This window comes from Solea senegalensis, linkage group LG19 (genome assembly GCF_019176455.1).
Source record: "Solea senegalensis isolate Sse05_10M linkage group LG19, IFAPA_SoseM_1, whole genome shotgun sequence".
Classification (NCBI taxonomy): Eukaryota; Metazoa; Chordata; class Actinopteri; order Pleuronectiformes; family Soleidae; genus Solea; species Solea senegalensis.
This window is the reverse complement of record NC_058038.1, coordinates 545,736-564,873: the sequence shown is the minus strand read 5'-3', so window position 1 is coordinate 564,873 and position 19,138 is coordinate 545,736. Positions and strand designations below refer to the sequence as shown.

General features: G+C 39.6%; 1 protein-coding gene across 1 annotated transcript in view; it reads left to right on the top strand.

Annotated features, from left to right (window-relative positions):
* The window catches only part of LOC122785447 (myocardin-related transcription factor A-like), a 32,865-nt gene that overhangs the window by 4,537 nt on the left and 9,190 nt on the right, over nt 1-19,138 (top strand). Inside the window, exons 3-4 of the mRNA XM_044051237.1 lie at nt 10,162-10,227; nt 15,409-15,567. Coding sequence (XP_043907172.1) covers nt 10,162-10,227; nt 15,409-15,567 — 225 coding nt within the window. The remainder of the gene's footprint in view (nt 1-10,161; nt 10,228-15,408; nt 15,568-19,138) is intronic.

Genomic DNA, 19,138 nt, shown 5'->3' with positions numbered 1-19,138 from the left:
AACACATGCTGACACATTAGTTCACAGCTGCTCCTTTTGGCATCGACCTTTACTGACCTCCCGTTTCGTCATTTCCTGAGTGACATCACAGCAAATCCTTATAATAGATCTACATCTGCATACATGACAGCCAATGTGGCTGAGCTCTAAGCCAAACATGTTGCAGGTTAATGAGGTTAAACATAAGGCTGAGGAGGTACATTAATATATTTTTTGTTTGTTTACCCGTGCAAACTGTGCACTAGATCAGTTGGCTCGACCACTTTACTTTGCTCAAAGTTAAGTGGTAAGTAAACTGTATACTGACGTTCCCTGTCTCCACAGGATGAATCCCAGCACATTTTGTGATGCTTGACCATCATGAGGCTGTCATTTGTTAAAAAATATTGGACAGACATAAAATAAATATTTGGCAGATTATCTTGCAATTTGATGCCGAGTGACATTTTCCTATTATTTTGTAATACATGTAATTGGGAAATATGTGTGAACATTTACTCGTGTACCAAATGCCACATTTCTCAAGCCTGCCTCATACTAGAGGATTTTCAAATCTGACCACAGACACAACAAATATATACAGACATGGAGGCGGACTGTCCCCGTTGTCAGTTAATAGCTGTTGTGTGCGCGCAATGTTTTGTGCAGAGAAATGCAAAAAAAAAGATGGAATCAACTTGGCTCGTATAAGTTGCAATTCTAAACAAAAGTACGCAACATCCGTTTCCCGGTCAACACATTCTCATTGGCTGTTGCGGGGTTCTGCTCATGCCCCAATTGCCAAGTCCTAAGTATCTAACATGTTTAATACTTACGATTTGAATCCAATGGCCAATTATCCTCTAGTGTGGGGCAGGAAATTTAATTTACACATTATAAACCAATAAAGTCAATTGATATTGCAACATTTTTGTTTTTTAAAACTGTAGTGTAAGGGTTTTTTCCAGGGTTTTTTGCCTTATGTCAGCTGGGATTAGCACCAGCAGCCCGTGACCCTTGATAAATAAATGAATGAATGAATGAAAACTATATTGTAACCAAATATATATGTTATATTCAAATCACTCTCTTTGTGTTTCTCAGTATAGCAGATCTCCTGTCACTCAGCAACTTTTGTGTGCTGCACACAGGAAGTGCGTCATTTTATGTCTAGATAGACAAAGGCAACAGCAACATTGCGCTAGTAAAGTGAGACGGCTGCAAACCGGTTGGAATTTGACTGAAAAGACAAAGACTCACCTACAAAAAAAAGTCAACTATTCTGCTCAAAAAAAGCTGTTTATGTGTTGAAATGCACTATATGCACACAAATGCTCCCTCATTCAGTCTCTTCAGATTAAGGACTCGGCATACCAATGATGTTACATCATTTCTGTTCATGAAGACCAAACAGAGCCAGAATAACCTCATCAACACAAAATCAGCAAAGGTCACGCACTGCAACTTTAAAATGCAAAACAAATACTGGACCCCTTGGAATTTGTTTACATTAGATGGACAATAATATTATAAAAAATCTCATTATTAACCAAATCAAGGTGAATTCATGGAGCACTTATTATATTTCACTGCTTTCAACAACATCCCGTGGTCCAGCTTTGATAAAGCTGACCCATCCGCCCAAACCACAGTTCTGATATCAGTTTCTGTTTATAAATGAAAAAGCAATTAACATCGGCCTCCAGTGATGCAGCGAGACCGAGCCGTGTGGGTGGGAGAGAAAATGGGAAGATGGAGATTTACACTCGGCGCCCTTAGCAACTTGTCAGCCTTTATCTCAACACTGACATCTGATTTGTGGACACTCAGATTTATGCAAACAAGAATACGCAGACACATATGTAGATCCAATTCTACTCACACTTTTATTTAAATTGTCATGTTTTAAGATACACACATAGACATAATGGATTTGCTTACCCTAACCTTAACCATCACAACTGTATGCCTGACCCTAGCCATGACCCTAACCTAAAACCAAGCCTCAAAAAGTCCTGCGGATCAGCCAAAGTGTCCTCACTTCTTTAAGTTTATAAGTGTTTTGGTCCTCACAAAGACACCCATAGGAGAACACACACACACAGCAAAGCAGGATTATCCCTGCAGCGTTATGTTTATGAGCCTATCTGAAGAAATGGCAGATCAAAGTCAGGATTCGTTTCCCTCGTCTCTTGTCTGGAAGGCGTAGGGATTTGCCTGGGGATGCCGTATCTTGCATACGATCGCACTCAGCAGTACGAAGAGCAGACGCATCGTCCTGCTCATTCAACATCGACAGGTTGCGTCCGCGGCGTCCTTTGTTTTTTAATGCGCTCCACGTTTGTTCTTTCATCAACATCATTCGAACATGACGAGCGACGTCAGGTTTCTTGTGTCATCACTGTGATGCGAACCAACAGATGAGATCAGAGCGCTCATTTATTTCTTTTTCGTGTCCTCTCGCACCTTTCACTGTCATGTGGTATTATCTCATGTCAGCTGGGACAAAACCGTAATGATGGCCATGCATGGAAGTGTCAGTTGATGTGAGCAGGTTTACACTGACATGTGGGCAGGCGGAGGAGAAGACAGCCGCCGAGCTGAAAGAGAGCAGTCAAGGATGTTTAAAGGCAGGTACAGGAAGAGAATAGATCGACTGATTGTTGGCTTCCTTTTGTTCTTCTTCTTTTTTAGTCTAATACACCATTGCTGAAGATGATGAGCATTTTGGCAATAGTAAGTAGAACGTTCTGCTTTAAGGTAGGGTTGGAAAAATTGTTTGAGCAGGCATTTTCCATTTTGAATTCAAAAGTCCAAGCCCCTTTCTTCAGACTTCCCTCCGCAGCATCAGTAACTTTCTTTACTTTTCGGTGACGCTAACTTTTTTGGAAAAAACAACAAATACTCTCAAAAGATAACAAAGACATGAAGTGAACCTGTCCAGTAGAAACGGAGCCTTCATGGCATCACTTTGCAGCCCTTTCTGGGATTTCAGTTGTCGCCACTGTTCAAGCACAGTTTGATGTTCACTCTGTTCACTCAGCCTTTTTCTTGGCAGTAGCTTCCCTCCCCAAAAAAAGTATTTTGTTTGCGACCAACACTGACTCATACTTAATTTTTGTGACAATGCATTCATTAATTGGTTAAAATCGGGTTGTGATTTTACGATTTGAAGCGATACAGTAAAAAAAATGCTCCAGAAAATGATCTCCCACCCTGCCTTTAATTAACATCCTGGAGTTGATCTGATAAGGAAAGAAAGTCTGGTTGATTTATGAATTTAATGACTTGTTTTTGTCACCATTGCAGGTTGAACATTAATACTGACTTAATTGTGACATGTAAGTAGAGGACAAATTATACTTGTGATAAAAAATGATGGCAGGAGAGGAAACTAGAGGTTCACCGATGGTATCACAATTGATTATAATGGGAACATGAATGTCTTCACAGCACAGACAATGGAAACTAGATTAGGATATTATTTTTTGCCCCCCATGTTGCCCATTCCTAGTCCACACACAGGTGCATATAAGCCACAGTGAGCTCAGATCGAGTATAAAGTGAGAGAAATTTGGCAAGGATCAAAAGGCCTCGACTCAGAATGTGTGTGTGTGTCTCTCAGTGGTGTGTGTGTGTGTGTGAGCCTGTTTGTGTCCGTCAGCGGCTGAATGACTGAGTGCAGCAACAGCTGTGACAGACTGCTTGATCACGGATTCACCGACACTTGACACACATGAGCACAGGCGAGTGCATCAGTCAGTCCTGTAGCTGCAGTAAATACAGCAGTGGCCCTTTTAACGTTGTGTATTAGCCCTGGAAGCTTTGTATTCCAATAGTCTTTTTCTTTTTTTGGGAGTGTCTGTTCAGATGAAAAGGAGAAGTCTCTCTGAAGGATCTTTGATTTCAGATACTTTGCTGAACTCTTGCTTTGATTTTACGCAGTTGTGCAGTGACTGTAGCAGCTGTCGTTAAAGAGGATTACTTTGCGCCGCTTTCGTGGATGTCCAGACTGGTGACAGCTGGAGCTGACCATCGGCGTCTTGCTCTCATTTTTTTCCAATTCTCGGGTGTCTCGTTCAGAACAATAGTTTGGTGTCACTTGCCATGCTGAAACACCTGCCCTGTGTTGGCATTGACCCCACCCCTTTCAGGCCTCAGCCAATCAGCACCAACAAGGATGAGAGAGCCATACGGTTCCAGCTAAAGCGCCAGGCCTGTCAGAGTCTCAGACAAGGTGGGATGCGTGTGCACATGATCGGTTATATAACCACACGTTCACACACGCAGTACTTTTAAAATGGATGTGATGCTGTGGCGCGTAACTCCTGGTGATGTTGTTGTTGTTGATGTTATTATTCTGCCTTTGTTTCTTTCTCTTTGCGTCCTACATATAAACATGGGCTCTGTCAACCTGACTGAGGGAGCTTTTGCGTGTATGCAGTGGCAGCACAGGGGTTTAGAGGCAAGAAGAATTGATCAAACTTGGAAATGATGACGTTCTCGAATGTCTTGTTTTGTCCACAAAACTGAAAATGATTCAGTGTTACTGATTTCTTTGTTACACGGAGCAAAGAAACCTGAAAAAATTCATATTTAAGAAGTTGAAAAATCCGAAAGCTAAGAGAGTCATCTTTCAACTTAAAGTTTGTGGGTTTGATTCCCTGCTCAGCTCGTCTACATGCCGATGTGTCCTTGGCTCCTGATGGCATCAAGACAAGAAAAGCACTATATACATATATATATGTATATATATGTATATATATGTATATATATATATATATACATATATATATATATATATATATATATATATATATATGTGTGTGTATAAATACAAACAATTTAATCAAACCGATGAATTGATTAATAGAATAGTTGAAGTTTAAATGAATAATCGATTCATGGAATAATCGTTACAGTCCTGCAGTGGTTTGAATGTAACAGACACTTGTTTTTATTTAACATTTACACAGCTTTAAAGCAAAAATGCAATAACTTGCTAAAGGCACCCTCAGGTGATGTTTGTTTTTGTCCATTAAAAAAAATGATATTGCAACTCCAGTGACTGTTTTAGTGTAAAGTATCTTCAGTGTCCTCCAGGTTTATTTTCTGAGCCGAGGTGTTAAGTGGATCAAATTCTCTGCGAATAGCAGAGGACTACAGTTGGGTCTCAGCCAGTGTGGGTGCACACACTTTGCAGTGAGCACATGAACTCAACCCATCGACTTAATCACAGAGGATTTTGCACCGATAGATAGAGACTGATTAACGCGAGATCAAAGATGTCCGCAAACCCTAGAAGACTTTCAGAGCATCCAACCCCTCAAATGTTTAAATTCCATTCTTGTCATTCTTTTGTTTTATTAAGAACTTTAATTTAACCTGACACTCCTCATCTGGGTTTGTTTGGATGTGTGTAGATTACAGTGTAGTGGAAGAGGTGCCTGGTAAATAAAAGTCTGAAGTGTTGATTTTTAGAACATGCTTTCACAGAGAGAGAGAATGCTTAACTTCAACTTTGAAAACTAGCTCGAACTTATAAAGCACACATAGCATTAGGTTTTTGGCAGGAAGGAGAATAAGTCTTACGAATATGTGATGACTATAGGTCTACCAGTATTTGAATAACCAGTGGATATTTTTCATCCATCCATCCATCCATCCAGAGAGAGAACCTAAGCACATATGGTGAGAACATGCAAACACACGGAAAGCATTTCAGTCAAACCAGGATCTAAACTTGGGACGGTCTTGGACTGTGGTAGTCCCTTAGACTACCATGTGGCCCGCATGTTTTTCTAAAAACACTGCTGTTAATAAGCAACAACATTTGTCCTACTAAAAGCAACTTCTTTCTTTCTTTCTTTCTTTCTTTCTTTCTTTCTTTCTTTCTTTCTTTCCAGTGCATGAGGCGAGCATGCTCTTTTGGGTCAGCAATTTACAGTAATGATCCTTTTAACTCACGTGACTCGTCCAGAGGGATTCAATTCAAAAGCAGTTACGACGTCGACACAAATAGAAAACTGAGCAGCGGAGAAAGGGGGAGAGGGAGGAGGAACGATAAGTCAGGGGAAGAAAACAGAGAACGCTAAGTCCAGTAATTAGGCTTTTACAGCGTGAAAAATGGACAGCTAATGCATGAGGATGGTAAAGTAGTTAAATCGCAGAGCCAGTAATAATACGTTTTAAAGTGGGACGGTAGAAAAATGAAGCTAACATGCAAATGCACATGGGTCTGAGGTTACACTAAGTGTTTTAAATTGTACTTGAGGCAGAGTTTTGAAAGATGACACTTGACATCATGTTTGCTCCTCACCACAAGAAGACTAGCAAAACCACCTGTTGCTGAGAGATGCAGTAAATATGAGGAATGAAGGACTAACCTGAAGAATGAAAAATGAAGATCTTGATAATTTATGTACCAGAACTAAAGCACTGTACATAACAAACCAATTCATACAATACCCGTGACATGTTATGTCTGGTATGTTGCACATAATTAAAATAATAAGGTTGATGTTCACTTGGAGCTGGAGAGTAATTTATTTGCAGCTTAATACGTGTCCAATATGTGATGATGACAGGATGACAGATTTATTGTTTCAGCCAATTAAACAAATCCAATCAGACGTTTTACAGCCTATCGATGTTGGCGGAGCCTGGCTCCGATAGCGGTCGATCGGTGTTCTGCCCCTGTTCGTCATGTGCAGAAACAAATCATCGCCCTGCATGGAAAGCTCCACAGTCATGGTTTTTCCTGGCCAGTAACACACCTAGCACAAATGATGGGTCAGTGGCTATATTCGCTCATTTAAAGGCCACTTTTGCTGTGTGTGTATGTGCTTTTCCCTCAATTAAAAGACTCCATGAAACAAAGCCGTGAGTTATTGAGAGTAGCATCCACAACATGCTGAGCGTAGAGGTGCATTCAGCAACCCTCAGAAATTTTAATTACATCTGCAAACACACATGCAGTCCACTAACCAAACCCATGCTAATGATTAGGGCTTTTTTTTAAAGCTACTAATGATGCATTCAAGAAAACTCACAAATTTGAAAAAATGCATGTGGTCTATTAATTGCTTGCTGGTGCTGCCACCTTGTGGTAATAGATACACAACTTTAAAGATGTCATATGAGAAGTATGGAAATAGACTTATTTAAAAAAAAAAAATCTGTGCTATTATTTATCAAACTTATTGCATCACACTGCGTCGTGATCAGTGTGTGAATGGTAATGTATAGCATCTAAAGTGGCTGCATAGGTATCTTAATTGTTGACTTATCGCTTCAGCCTCACACAAGAGGTGCCCCGCCACAGTGTTTACGTCATTTTGTTTACACTCTGTAGTAATCTGAGTCATGTTGCATCTTTATACGTCGTGTATTGTAGACTTGTGTCATTCTTCGTTTGCTTTAAACTGCCACTGAGTGTGCGACACAGTCACATTCAAAGCAAAGAGCTCACTTTCCCAGAATAGGTTGTGCATCAGCACGTTGCATCACTTGCCTGTCATCTATTGGCACACATCATTTGCCTCGAAAACAAGTGTTTTGTTTGTGTGTCTATTTGAGTGCATAGTGAATGTGGGCATGATTCATGATTGTATATTTATAATAATAATACTACTACTATGTGGTCTGTAAGTGGATGGAGATATGAATGTGTGCACTCCAGACCGGTGCATGTTTGTGTGTGTTTGCAAATATTTTCCATGCTCGTCATGAGTGGATGTGTTAGCGTCACTTTTGTTTGTCTTCTTGCCTGGAGCGGCGAGTCAAATCGTTTGTTTCTGCTGCCAAGGCATGAAACTGCACCATCCTGCGTCAGCCATGTCCTCATTGCAGAAATCAAAGGAATGTGCTTATAAGACTCACACACACGCACACACACACACACACGGGGGCTGTCTGCAGATTCTGTCACGGAGGCTGTTCTCATTTCCACCACAGTTGACAAAAAATATAGACAATTCTCAATCACCTGAACGCACACAAATTACTCTCATGTTTTTCCATATTTATATTTTATTCAAAGGTATTTTCGGGTGAAGTTTGTCAGTAAAGACAGGAACTGGGTCGTCACCCTGCCTTCAGCTTTGATGTGCAGAAGAAGGAAGAGAACAAGATACTGATCTGTTAGTGCTGTAACATGAAAAAAAATGATCAACCAACTCCAACCAACTTTAGAGCTTGGTTCTCATCATTCAACATCACACTGTACCTCCCAGCACTGAGCATGTAGAAAGCAGAGAATCAGTATTGGTCAGTATCGGTCCAATACTGCTCAAAATCACTGGATCCAATAGGGGACAGGTAAAAATGTAAAATCCAATATTATCCAAATTGCATGCTTTACTATGTACAGTAAAAATGTAAATAAAATACAGCAAAAGCATTTTGGGCTGTTTATTTCCTCTTTTTGGGAGAATAATATTTGTTACACAGTTGGAGGATTATGTCTTTGAAATGACTCAGCACATATGTGTTGTTAACAGCTTCATACATTCATAAATGGTCTAAAACGACAGTATCGGGTCAAGTTTGCGATATCAGTATCGGTATCTGTATCGGACACAAAAAAATTCATATCGAGTTCCGAGATTTAACCTAAACTGAATTGCTTTGAAACATAAAAATATAAATATTAACAGTGCTAGTACGTATCTCACACGCATTTGTCTTCGTAACAAGCTGCTGATTAAAGACACGTCCCCATTATTGTTAGTTTAAGGCACTTTTGCCTGATGAAGATACCATGTTTTGGCCCAATATTCAGTTGCTTACAAAACAAACTGGCCCTCAACCATGTTTACTTGCTGATCCCTGGTATAAATGATTAAAAATATTATCCATATCAAACTTACAGGGACGGAAAGATATCAGTGTTGTGTTGCTCCCAAATAAGCTCAAAGGGTCAGTGAAGCATTTTAGATCACATACGACTGTAATATATGAGGTATAATAGTAATCGAACTCATTATTTGTTTACAACATTGGAAAAAAACAAAATACAAATGATTGGTTTGAATGTTGTTGATGATCAGTGTGTTTTTGTCGTGGAGAATTATTGATAGTGAGTTTTAAATGACAGCAAAAATGGTTAATGTACTCTTTTAGAACAGGATGCAGACACACACTCTGCTCTGGCATAAAATGTGAACCAGTTGCACGTTTTATTATTGTAGCTGACAGGTGTTTGAAGATGTGTGTGTGTGTATTAATGCTTTAAATGCCTTTATGAACTTGCTGATCGAGTGACACTGTGTGGGGTCTCTGCCCCGTGTTACAGGAACGCCGTGTTGAAGAAAGATGAGCTATGTTTTGAACGTCATTAGGGGAAATGACTTCACTTGAGAGCAGTAAATTCAGACTATAATCGTTTAAACTCTGCAGCACCTCAGCCACAGCTCTGATGTGTGCTAATATAATAACTGCAGGTTGTCATACGGCGTTCTTTCATGTGTGAAGCAACACTTCAATGCTGATTTCATGACCCAGATAGAGCGGGGGAAATCTAGTTCTCAGAGTTTTTTTTGAATTTTTCTTGAAAGGAAATTAGTAATTCAGATTAAATTGGATGTCTTTTTGCTGCCTCACAACCATAAAATGCAAATGCCAGTTACCTTTAAGAGTTCAGTGATGGTTTTTGTGCTGAAACGTGTTTTTTTTGGACTTAGAAAATGCATTCACAGTGCACTCGTGGTGTAAATAATTAAAATGAATAAAAAGCAGGGTAATTAAAGTTGGATTCAACGCTCCTCTCTCTTTCTGAAATGTTATATCTCTGCAGTAATGAAGTGTGACTGTATCAGCAACGTGCGAGTGCTATTTAATCATATACTTGAAACAGGAAACTGCTGGTGTTTCTGTTTCTCCTCCCTTTGTAGTGTGCGACATAACTTTTGTGTACATTCTCACGGAGGACCAGACATTCGACCCCCAGCAGGGTAAATAAAAACCTCCACTATCCCTGAAACTTTATTACTTCAATACTTTTTATTCACATGCATTTTTATTGGATGGTTCTTTTTTTTAAACTTGCCTCCAAGTCATGAGCAGTGTCACTTCTTGTTTGGCTTTCTGTGACGGGTAACTGACAGAAGGGTTGATGTATTGTGACGCTGATTCATTCATGAATGTTTCATCTTTTTTTCCTGTGTCTGTCTTGGTGTTCAGTTCTCCAGCTGAAGCTGCAACAGAGAAGGACCAGAGAAGAGCTGATCAACCAGGGAATCATGCCACGTGAGTAGACCTCAAGATCCCGATTCATATTTTAGTTTACTCCAAGAATTCATTAGTTTTGGTCATAACGTATGCTGTTTGCCTGTCCTTAAACATTATTTTAACTCAGATAGTTACTAAATAAAGAATCACAGCTCCAAATTATATTTAACTGACACATTAGACCTTTCAAAGAAGGTAAATGTGACATAGCTAGCGTTACACAAACCCAACAGGCCATTTCACTATTACATCATTTCTCTTCTCATCTGATAATAGTAAAAGGGATTTTATTTGTTTTTTTGCTGAAAAAATAATTATGAATGATTTTATTTTTTGTGGTTGCATATTATTATATATTTTTTTTTATAATACCACTTTATTAACCATCATAGTGGAGTTTGACTCACCAAAACATAAACAAAATAAATAAATAAATAAAAACACCTAATATGTGGAAACACAAAAGTCTTTTATAGATTTTTTTTTAATTTACCAATAAATTTGTGTTTTAGCCCGAGTTTCTGTCTCAGTCCCATGTGGATTTTTGCCTGCGATGTCTAGAGACAAACATCAGCCCATTTGTGTGTTATTTTGCTGGGCAATATAGACCCATTTCCGTTTGTACAAATCATAGACTGTAAATAACACTATTAGAGCATTTCCTTGTTCCAGTTGTTTGGGGGCAGAGTGGTGGACAGACTTTCTGTGTAAATAACCGGGCCTGAAATGAGCTTCACCTGTTTCAAAGACCAGCTATACTGCCACTGCTGTTGAGGTTAGGCTAAGAAACAATGCAGATAAGATAAATCAAAAGATGAATTAGAGATAAATCAAACCTTTCAAATATGTTTGAGCAGGAAACTGAACATATAACCTCCATGGAGAGGAGATTGAAACAGGTTTTTTTCTACACACTCAGCACTATCACTGCCTGTGAGAATGTCTCACTTCGGCAATTCATCTCATTTTGTGCCACAAAACAGTTTCTGTGGTTAAGACGGTGACATTGTCTCCTCACAGACGTCGGTTTCAGTCTGCAGAGTAAGGTGAAGCAAGGTCAGTCTTTAACTGGCATCACAAACATCCGTGAACTGCTTCTTATCTGATGTGAGCCGACATCAGTTAACTCTCCGTTAGATCAGTTCAATAGAATTTTGAGAGTGGCTGAGAAATGATGACCTTTAAAATCAACATTAGTAATGGCATGATGTCTTCAGCTCTCACTTAAATACAACAGCACTAGTGAAGTTCATATTTGATCACACAGCATTTTTATTTTGAATTTGACATAATTATGCAAGCGCACAAGTTGTGCTTTTACCTCACTGCTCTGTTACGACAATCATAAACGTGCTATTTTCCACCAGCTCTTGCTGTTTTATTGTATACGGGCAGGCAGCACCAATAATGAGCGTGGCTCACACCTCATCTGGTTGGCATTAAAATTTAAATTCAGAAAAATTGAATTCATCAACTAGGGATTTGGAAATGTGACTTAAAAATAAAGAAAAGAAGGAGAAGTCAATGCTTGCAGTTTATTCGCGCAACAGAAGTGTGTGTATTTAGTTTAATAGCAACCCTAAATTGACTTCTGGGTGAACTTCGGTCAAAATAGCAAACAACATCATCTTGTCTCAGCTTTTAAAGAGGCAGAGGTTGAACTTGAGAGTCGCACAGGAAGAGTGAGCATGTGTTGGCTGAGGTTTGTAGCTGCCTGTTTCTATAAGCTGTGAATGTGACAGAGTGAAGTAAAACTGGTCGCAGAGGTGAGAATGTCCGTGATATGGTGAGACGCGGCAGGTGACAAAACAACAGTTGCCATCTTGATGGCATGACTGCTCTTTGAAATAGTTCAAAATAAAAACAAAAATCATTTTTGTTTTATTTTATTAGAAATAAAAATAAAATTAGAAAAGATGATGTTCTTTGCTATTTTGACCGAAGTTCACCCAGTCGGTTGTGGGTTTACTTTATCTTTACTTTATGTGGCATTTTAACAAGGACTTTTCCTCTCCTTTACTCAAGTCTTTCTCTGGAATAATTCTGTTTTGTTTCAATTCAACACCATCCCTGACTGGTTTGTAGTAACATGGTGACACACTGGGATGGATTATGGGCCAGTGGAAAGACGTTATTTAACAGAAGACATCACATAATAACCAGTGTTATTTGGCTGAAGGGCTCCTTTCAGATATAAGGGGTGAATAACATAAACCGTGGTGTATGATTAAGGAGACCAATTAAGACAGATCACATACTCTAACATAGCCAGCATTATTTGGCTTCAGGGCCCTTTAGAATATCAGGATAAATAACATATTTGTGAAAATATCAGCATCAGGGCCCCCGGGGGTATTAATATGTTATGCTTTTATAAATATAACACACTAATACAAGGCTTCTTCTCAGTCTATGAAAAGCAAAATGTTAATTTGAAAGCAGTTGTGCACTAAAACAATGTGTAGTATGTTCAATTTGACCTTTGACATTGTCAGAATTATGATGAACTTTTTTTAAAAAAGGATTTGAAAAAATCCTTGACACTTACAGTACAATGCCCAAAATCCAACTTGAGTGCTGGCAGTATGATCATTTCCATCTGCAAATTGTCATTCTTGCATTGACCATGACTTAAGGGACAGCTCATGCACACAAAAGGTTATTTTCTCTCTCTGACTTAATTCCATTCTGCATTTCCTTGTCCCATTTTTCTCCTCTCTCTCTTCCCTCAAACCATTTCCCGATTCTGCACCGTCTTCCCATCTATTTCTGGCTTTTTCTCTATTTTAGCTCCTACTTTCAAAACCTTACTCGGTTCTCATTCATCCATCCGTCTTTCCCCAAAATATTACTTTACCGTTCCTTGTGTTGCTGACTGACAGACAGGTTCTTGTGGGTGAGAGGTCATCGAGGGTTGACGTCCCCAGGGTTAGTTAGAGTGAGTGTGTACCAGCAGTGTGACAGTGCTCAGCGACGTGAACTGAGGCTTGAGCAGGTACCAGCAGTCCTGCCTCAGGTTTGCTTATCTAGTCACACCACTAATGTGTATCTGTAGCCCTTCGCTCTGTGTGTGTGTGTGTGTGTGTGTGTGTGTGTGTGTGTGTGTGTGTGTGTGTGTGTGTGTGTGTGTGTGTGTGTGTTTGTGTGTGTGTTCTGAGTATTAAGACAGTGACACATTTGCATAGTATTTTCACTGGTGAGGCGTTCACTGCAGCCACCTTCACTTGTTAAAGGTTCAGTGTGTAACATAAAGAGAAGGAAATTTAATATACTATATTTGTATAAGTGGATCATTGCTTTGGAATAAAAATACTATGGAATGAGCCTTTTATATGTACTTCGGGCAAGAGCCTAACTTTACCAAAGCCACCAGCAAGGCAAGGCAAGGCAAGGCAAGGCAAGGCAAGGCAAGGCAAGGCAAGGCAAGGCAAGGCAAGGCAAGTTTTTTGCATAGTACTATTCATACACAGGGCAACTCAAAGTCAGTCACTCAGTCATCATCTAACCGCTTTATCCTCCACCAGAGGGTCGCGGGGGGTGCTGTGCCAATCTCAGCTACATCGGGCGATAGGCAGGGTACACCCTGGACAGTTCGCCAGTCCATCGCAGGGCCACACACAGCTAGAGACAAACAACCATTCACTCTCACACTCACTCCTATGGTCAATTTAGAGTGTCCAATTTACCTAATCCCCACATTGCATGTTTTTGGACTGTGGGAGGAAGCCGGAGAACCCGGAGAGAACCCACGCACACACGGGGAGAACATGCAAACTCCATGCAGAAAGGCCCTTGTTCCAACCGGGGATCGAACCCGGGCCTTCTCGCTGCAAGGCGAGAGTGCTAACCACTACACCACAGTGTGGCCCGGGCAACTCAAAGTGCTAGACATAAAAGCAAGCCATTAAAATCAAAAATCAAAATGAAAATAGTCTTTAAAATCATGAGAGATAAGAGTGTGATTTGCCAATAAAAAAGTGCATTTAAAAGACAAGAATGAACTTATAACTAAGAAAAAGCTGCTGGAAACCCTCATGTTTTCAGGCCTGATTTTAATGAGCTGACAGTCTTAAGTAGACCTCAGGTGTTCAGGAAGTTTTCTTCCACAGGTGAGGAGCAGAATAAACGCTGCTTTACTTTGTTTGGTTCTGCACCTGGGAAACACACAGTAAACCTGTAGCGACCACTCTTCTGTTTACAGTATGGCCAAGAAGAACACTTATCGTGGGTTAAACCATAACTAATTAAGCTACTATTCATTTTGCTTCTTCCGTGGTGTAGCAGTTTCCAAAAAAGTGCCTGAGATCGGTGGAATGTCTGTTCCACCGATCTCCTTATGTTTTAAAGAATGGGAACAGGAACTGTTAGAGACACTGTGGCATTAAAATAGCAGCAACCAAAGGAAGGAAACGTCAGGCACCTTTTTGCACTGGGGGCTTGATTTATTACCAAATGGCAGTAAACATCTGAAGCTGCCTGTTGATGTAGATCTCCACAGTCCACTACCTGCAGTTAAACACAAGAAGTGTGAACGTTCATTTACTGTAAATCAAAAACATATATATATGTATGTGTATATATGTATATATATATATACATATATACAGTATATATACACACACACATATATATATATATATATATATATATATATATATATATATACACATACATATACATATACATATATGTACATATTTATTATTACATAATAGGGTGAACTTGCAGCAAGAAATAACCAGTAGTGGAATGTTATGTGAGATTGAATACGCATGCCTGGAACACTATACAGGTGACATGGACCCTCATTTTAGCATGAATGGAACTGTGGCCGTTTCCACACATTTGGAAATGTGTGGTCTGCAGACACGGAATGGCGAACGTATGACAAAGGTCTAATGGATAGAGATGGATCATAAATAATAAGAGCTGAAATGAATGGGTCAAAAACTATTTTGCGCCGTTAGCTAAAAGTAATTAAAATATAAAACGGCATAATAAAAAGGTCAAATGGGATGCAGTGCTAGTGTGAAAAGAAATGATGCCAAAATGTCAACATGATATAATTGCATTCTCCAGACTGAGGACTACCTATAGAGGAAGGATTTAAGAGTAAAAAGTCAACAGACTGGAATGACATCAGCATGTTGTTGATTGTTGAAAATGTAACTGACCATTGGTAATTGTGACTGCTTCCAGATACGTCAGCGGAGCCATCACTGCAGGCCAAGCAGCTGCAGCTAAAGAAAGCTCGCCTCGCTGATGACTTGAACGTTAAGATCTCCCACCGACCCGGGCCCATGGAGCTGGTCCACAAAAACATCCTGCCTGTTCACTCCAGCATTAAACAGGCCATCGGTAAGTAAGTGCTGCACCTGCCAAGAACGAACCAGGCTTCAAACCGCGAACCGCAAATGACGCCAGCTGTTTTTAAGCTTGCGAGTGTTGTGACTTCTCAGGTTTTGAGTCATGGAATTTTCCTCATCCTTTTAATGAGCAGAATACATGAGAATAGCTGTCCTCGTGTTATATTTTATCATTTCCTCTCATTGCCATTGTGGATCTCTCGTACGCATGCATTTTGGGACTGAGCACAGAAGCAAGTTCTAACGGAAACACTGACTTCATTCACATGCTGTCTAAAATAGATGAATCATTCATCACGTCAAGAGTTTTTCTTGAAACTTTCAGCAGAACTACAATTAACTCCTCTCGCAATTACTTCTATCTGGTGGAGCCACAATATAAATAATGATGGATAGTAATTAAATCTATCTTCAGGCTCCATCTGTTTGTGACATGCTCTCCGTTTCAACAGCTCATGTGATAAACCTGTTGACCTTCATTACTGGAGTTTCAACCGTGCTTCTCTTCAGCGCACACTCGCTTTATTTATTCTTGTGTCTTACCCTCTGTCTCTTACCAGAGCTCTTTAGCTTTGTTTAGTGCTTTATATCCTCGTGGGAAAAAAAGTTGCTGTATATTTTTGATGTTGAATCAAATCAAGAGTGAACACCACTCCAGATTACGTTATTTCCAGGTGTTCACGGTCAACTGTACATATTTGAAACTTGCGTAATTGTCATTTCACAGGTTTTAACATTGATAATTAAAAGTATATTGTTGTACTTTTGTGTGCTTTGATAACTATAGGTGTGGCTACTTCAGAAAAGTGAGATATATACAGTTTCAAACAGTATGAAGTGTTGTCTACATTTCAGTAATGCACTGTAATTAAATATTATTAAGTAACAATAAAAGTATAGTATTAATACACAAAAATAACTGCTAAATAATACCAATATACTGTATGAAAAATACTACTTAAAAATAACAGTAGTTTGGCATTACTTCTTTCAAGTTACAGTAAAATACAGTTTTTGTTCTGGCAGGTAAGGAATGCAGAGAGAATATCAGTCCCTGATTTATTTTAAAATGTTATCATTTGTTTGTAAATGTCTTAATGGCATGGCGGCCGCTTACCTTACTTAAACACTGAGGGGGATAGAGCCGTTTCTAATATGTGAGTGCTGCCCAGACCCCAGACCAATTTAAAAAAAACAAAAACTTCTGAAGACTTATCTTTTCTCACTGTTTAGTGATTTACCGAATACAACAGAAGGAGAACATAATATTGTTATGATAAAATATAATAAAACATAATCAAATTCCAATGTATTATATATCATAACACACCCACAGTTTGAGGCTCTTGACAGGAAGTCCCTCCTGACCCCCTCCTCCAGCTTTCATCATGTGCCCACTCACACACACACACACAGTTATTTGTGTGTGTTTGTGTGTGTTTGCATTTAATACATACACAACAGCATGTCACACAACTCAGTGTTCATGGCTCAAAAGGCCACTGCTGTGACAGGTTAGACATTATCTGTTACGTTACCTGCTAACTGAAGACTTGTGTAATTGTTCTCGGTTTGTAACCTTCATTTCAAGTAATGAAACTGATTTCAAACTATTTCCTCAGAAATTACATATTATATGAAACAAAGGAACGGTAATAACTAACTTAAACCTAAGAATAACACTGCACACTGTCTAGTTACTCATTAATTAAGTCATTAGAAGAAAAACAAACTTTGGAATTAAGGAATTACAAAATGTGAGATCAATTATTACATATCTATCTTGTCACTCATTAGGGGAAGAAATCTGAGACAGTAGGGTAGATTGGTGTGTGAAGGGAGGATTGTTTGGATTCAATCACGCACTGCATCAGTGGATATTCATCTCTGTCAGATTGCCATAGGAAACAATTACATTTCTGCCCCTTACTGTGGGAGTGCTGGGAACACGAGCGTCACAGAGATACAAGCACATGAAGCAGGACACTATGACACACACACACACACACACACAGCAGAACTGTGCATCGATGGGGGGAAGTCATCACATTATTGGATCAGAGGGTATTAAATCAGCCCCATGTTGTCTTTTCATCATTGCCTGCTGATGGTCAATTAATGGCCAGTGGTGAGTTTACATCGCTGTGTGCTTCAGCCCATATTACCTCCTGTAATTTAATATCACACGTCCACCAGCAAAAACTCCATCGTCTGGGGGATCATAGCAGCAAGTACCTTCACTTATTAAATCCCTCTGAGGACTCATACGTCTGCATAGTAATAAATAGATTATGTTTTATAGCCCAAAGGGGGAAAAATGTTTTGTTTTTCACGTGTGGATTTCAAGCTTTATCTCAAAACATTTTGTATCATTAGTAGCACAGGAACTATGACATAATGAACAGCTAATACATTCATATCGTAATGACATTCCTTAGAGAGATGCTATCTGTCTCTTAAAATCTGGTGTGAAGGAGCTGGCTGGATTTCTGTGGTTGCATCGATGAATGCGGGCGATGACGGAGATAAAGCTCGGCTTTATGCAGACGGCAACACGGACAAAAGAGAAGATGTCATCTTATCCTACATACACTGACTCTCACTGGCCTGATGTGAATGCAAACAAGACAAGTTTATTTAGTTTTTTTAAGTTGCTCTGCACACTCCGTGTGGGGATAAACACAGCGGGTGACATTTCTGGAGCAGACACTGGAGATGAAACTCGCTGTGTGAGAAGCGTGTCGTCGTATTTCACACTGTCACAGGAGCATTAACGCGCACATGTGATAATTTTTGGCAGACTTTGGGGCTGTTGACAGGGACAGAGCGTCAGCTCCGTGGCAAAGGTGCCGGAAGTTTAGATTTGAAATTCTGCTCGTCCGCCCGTCCGTTTTCTTCATACTTGTTGGATGGTGACACCTCTGTACTGTAAGTTCAGTCACCTACATTCAGGCTGGAGGACACCAGCTGTCACTCATGTGTCCTCTACTAAATCACCTATTTTCCTCCAAATGGGAACAGCTCTAAATTGCATGCCCCGCCTTTCGCCCTGTGTCAGCTGGGATCGGCTCCAGTGACCCGCGACCCTCATGGTGTGGATAAAGCAGTAGACGACGGATGGACACTAAGTTTTATTGTAGAAGACCATAAACTAGCAATTGAGTTCATTTGTTTTTATGGAGAATGTTTACTGATGTAATGACTTATGTGAGAAATGTTCCCATAGACTTTTATTCCAACGGAGTTCTTTTTGCACCCCCGGTGGCTATTCGCCATCTTCTTACTTCCTGATTGACTTAACTAATAAAACTATGTCAATTTTTTCTATATTGTCCATTGATTTATCCCAATGTCTATCACACTTCTCAACAAGGAACCAGGTTAATTCTATCATTTATCTCAGTATGACACATTTTGCACTGTGAGTACTGTTCTTTCATGCATTGTTTTTTTTCTGTTTTTGTAGTTTTAATATCAGGTCTTGCCTGATAATTAAAGTGTCCTTTGTTCTTTTACTTATTTAAGGCCAGAATCAATGTTCATCTCTCTGTGAAAATGATGTG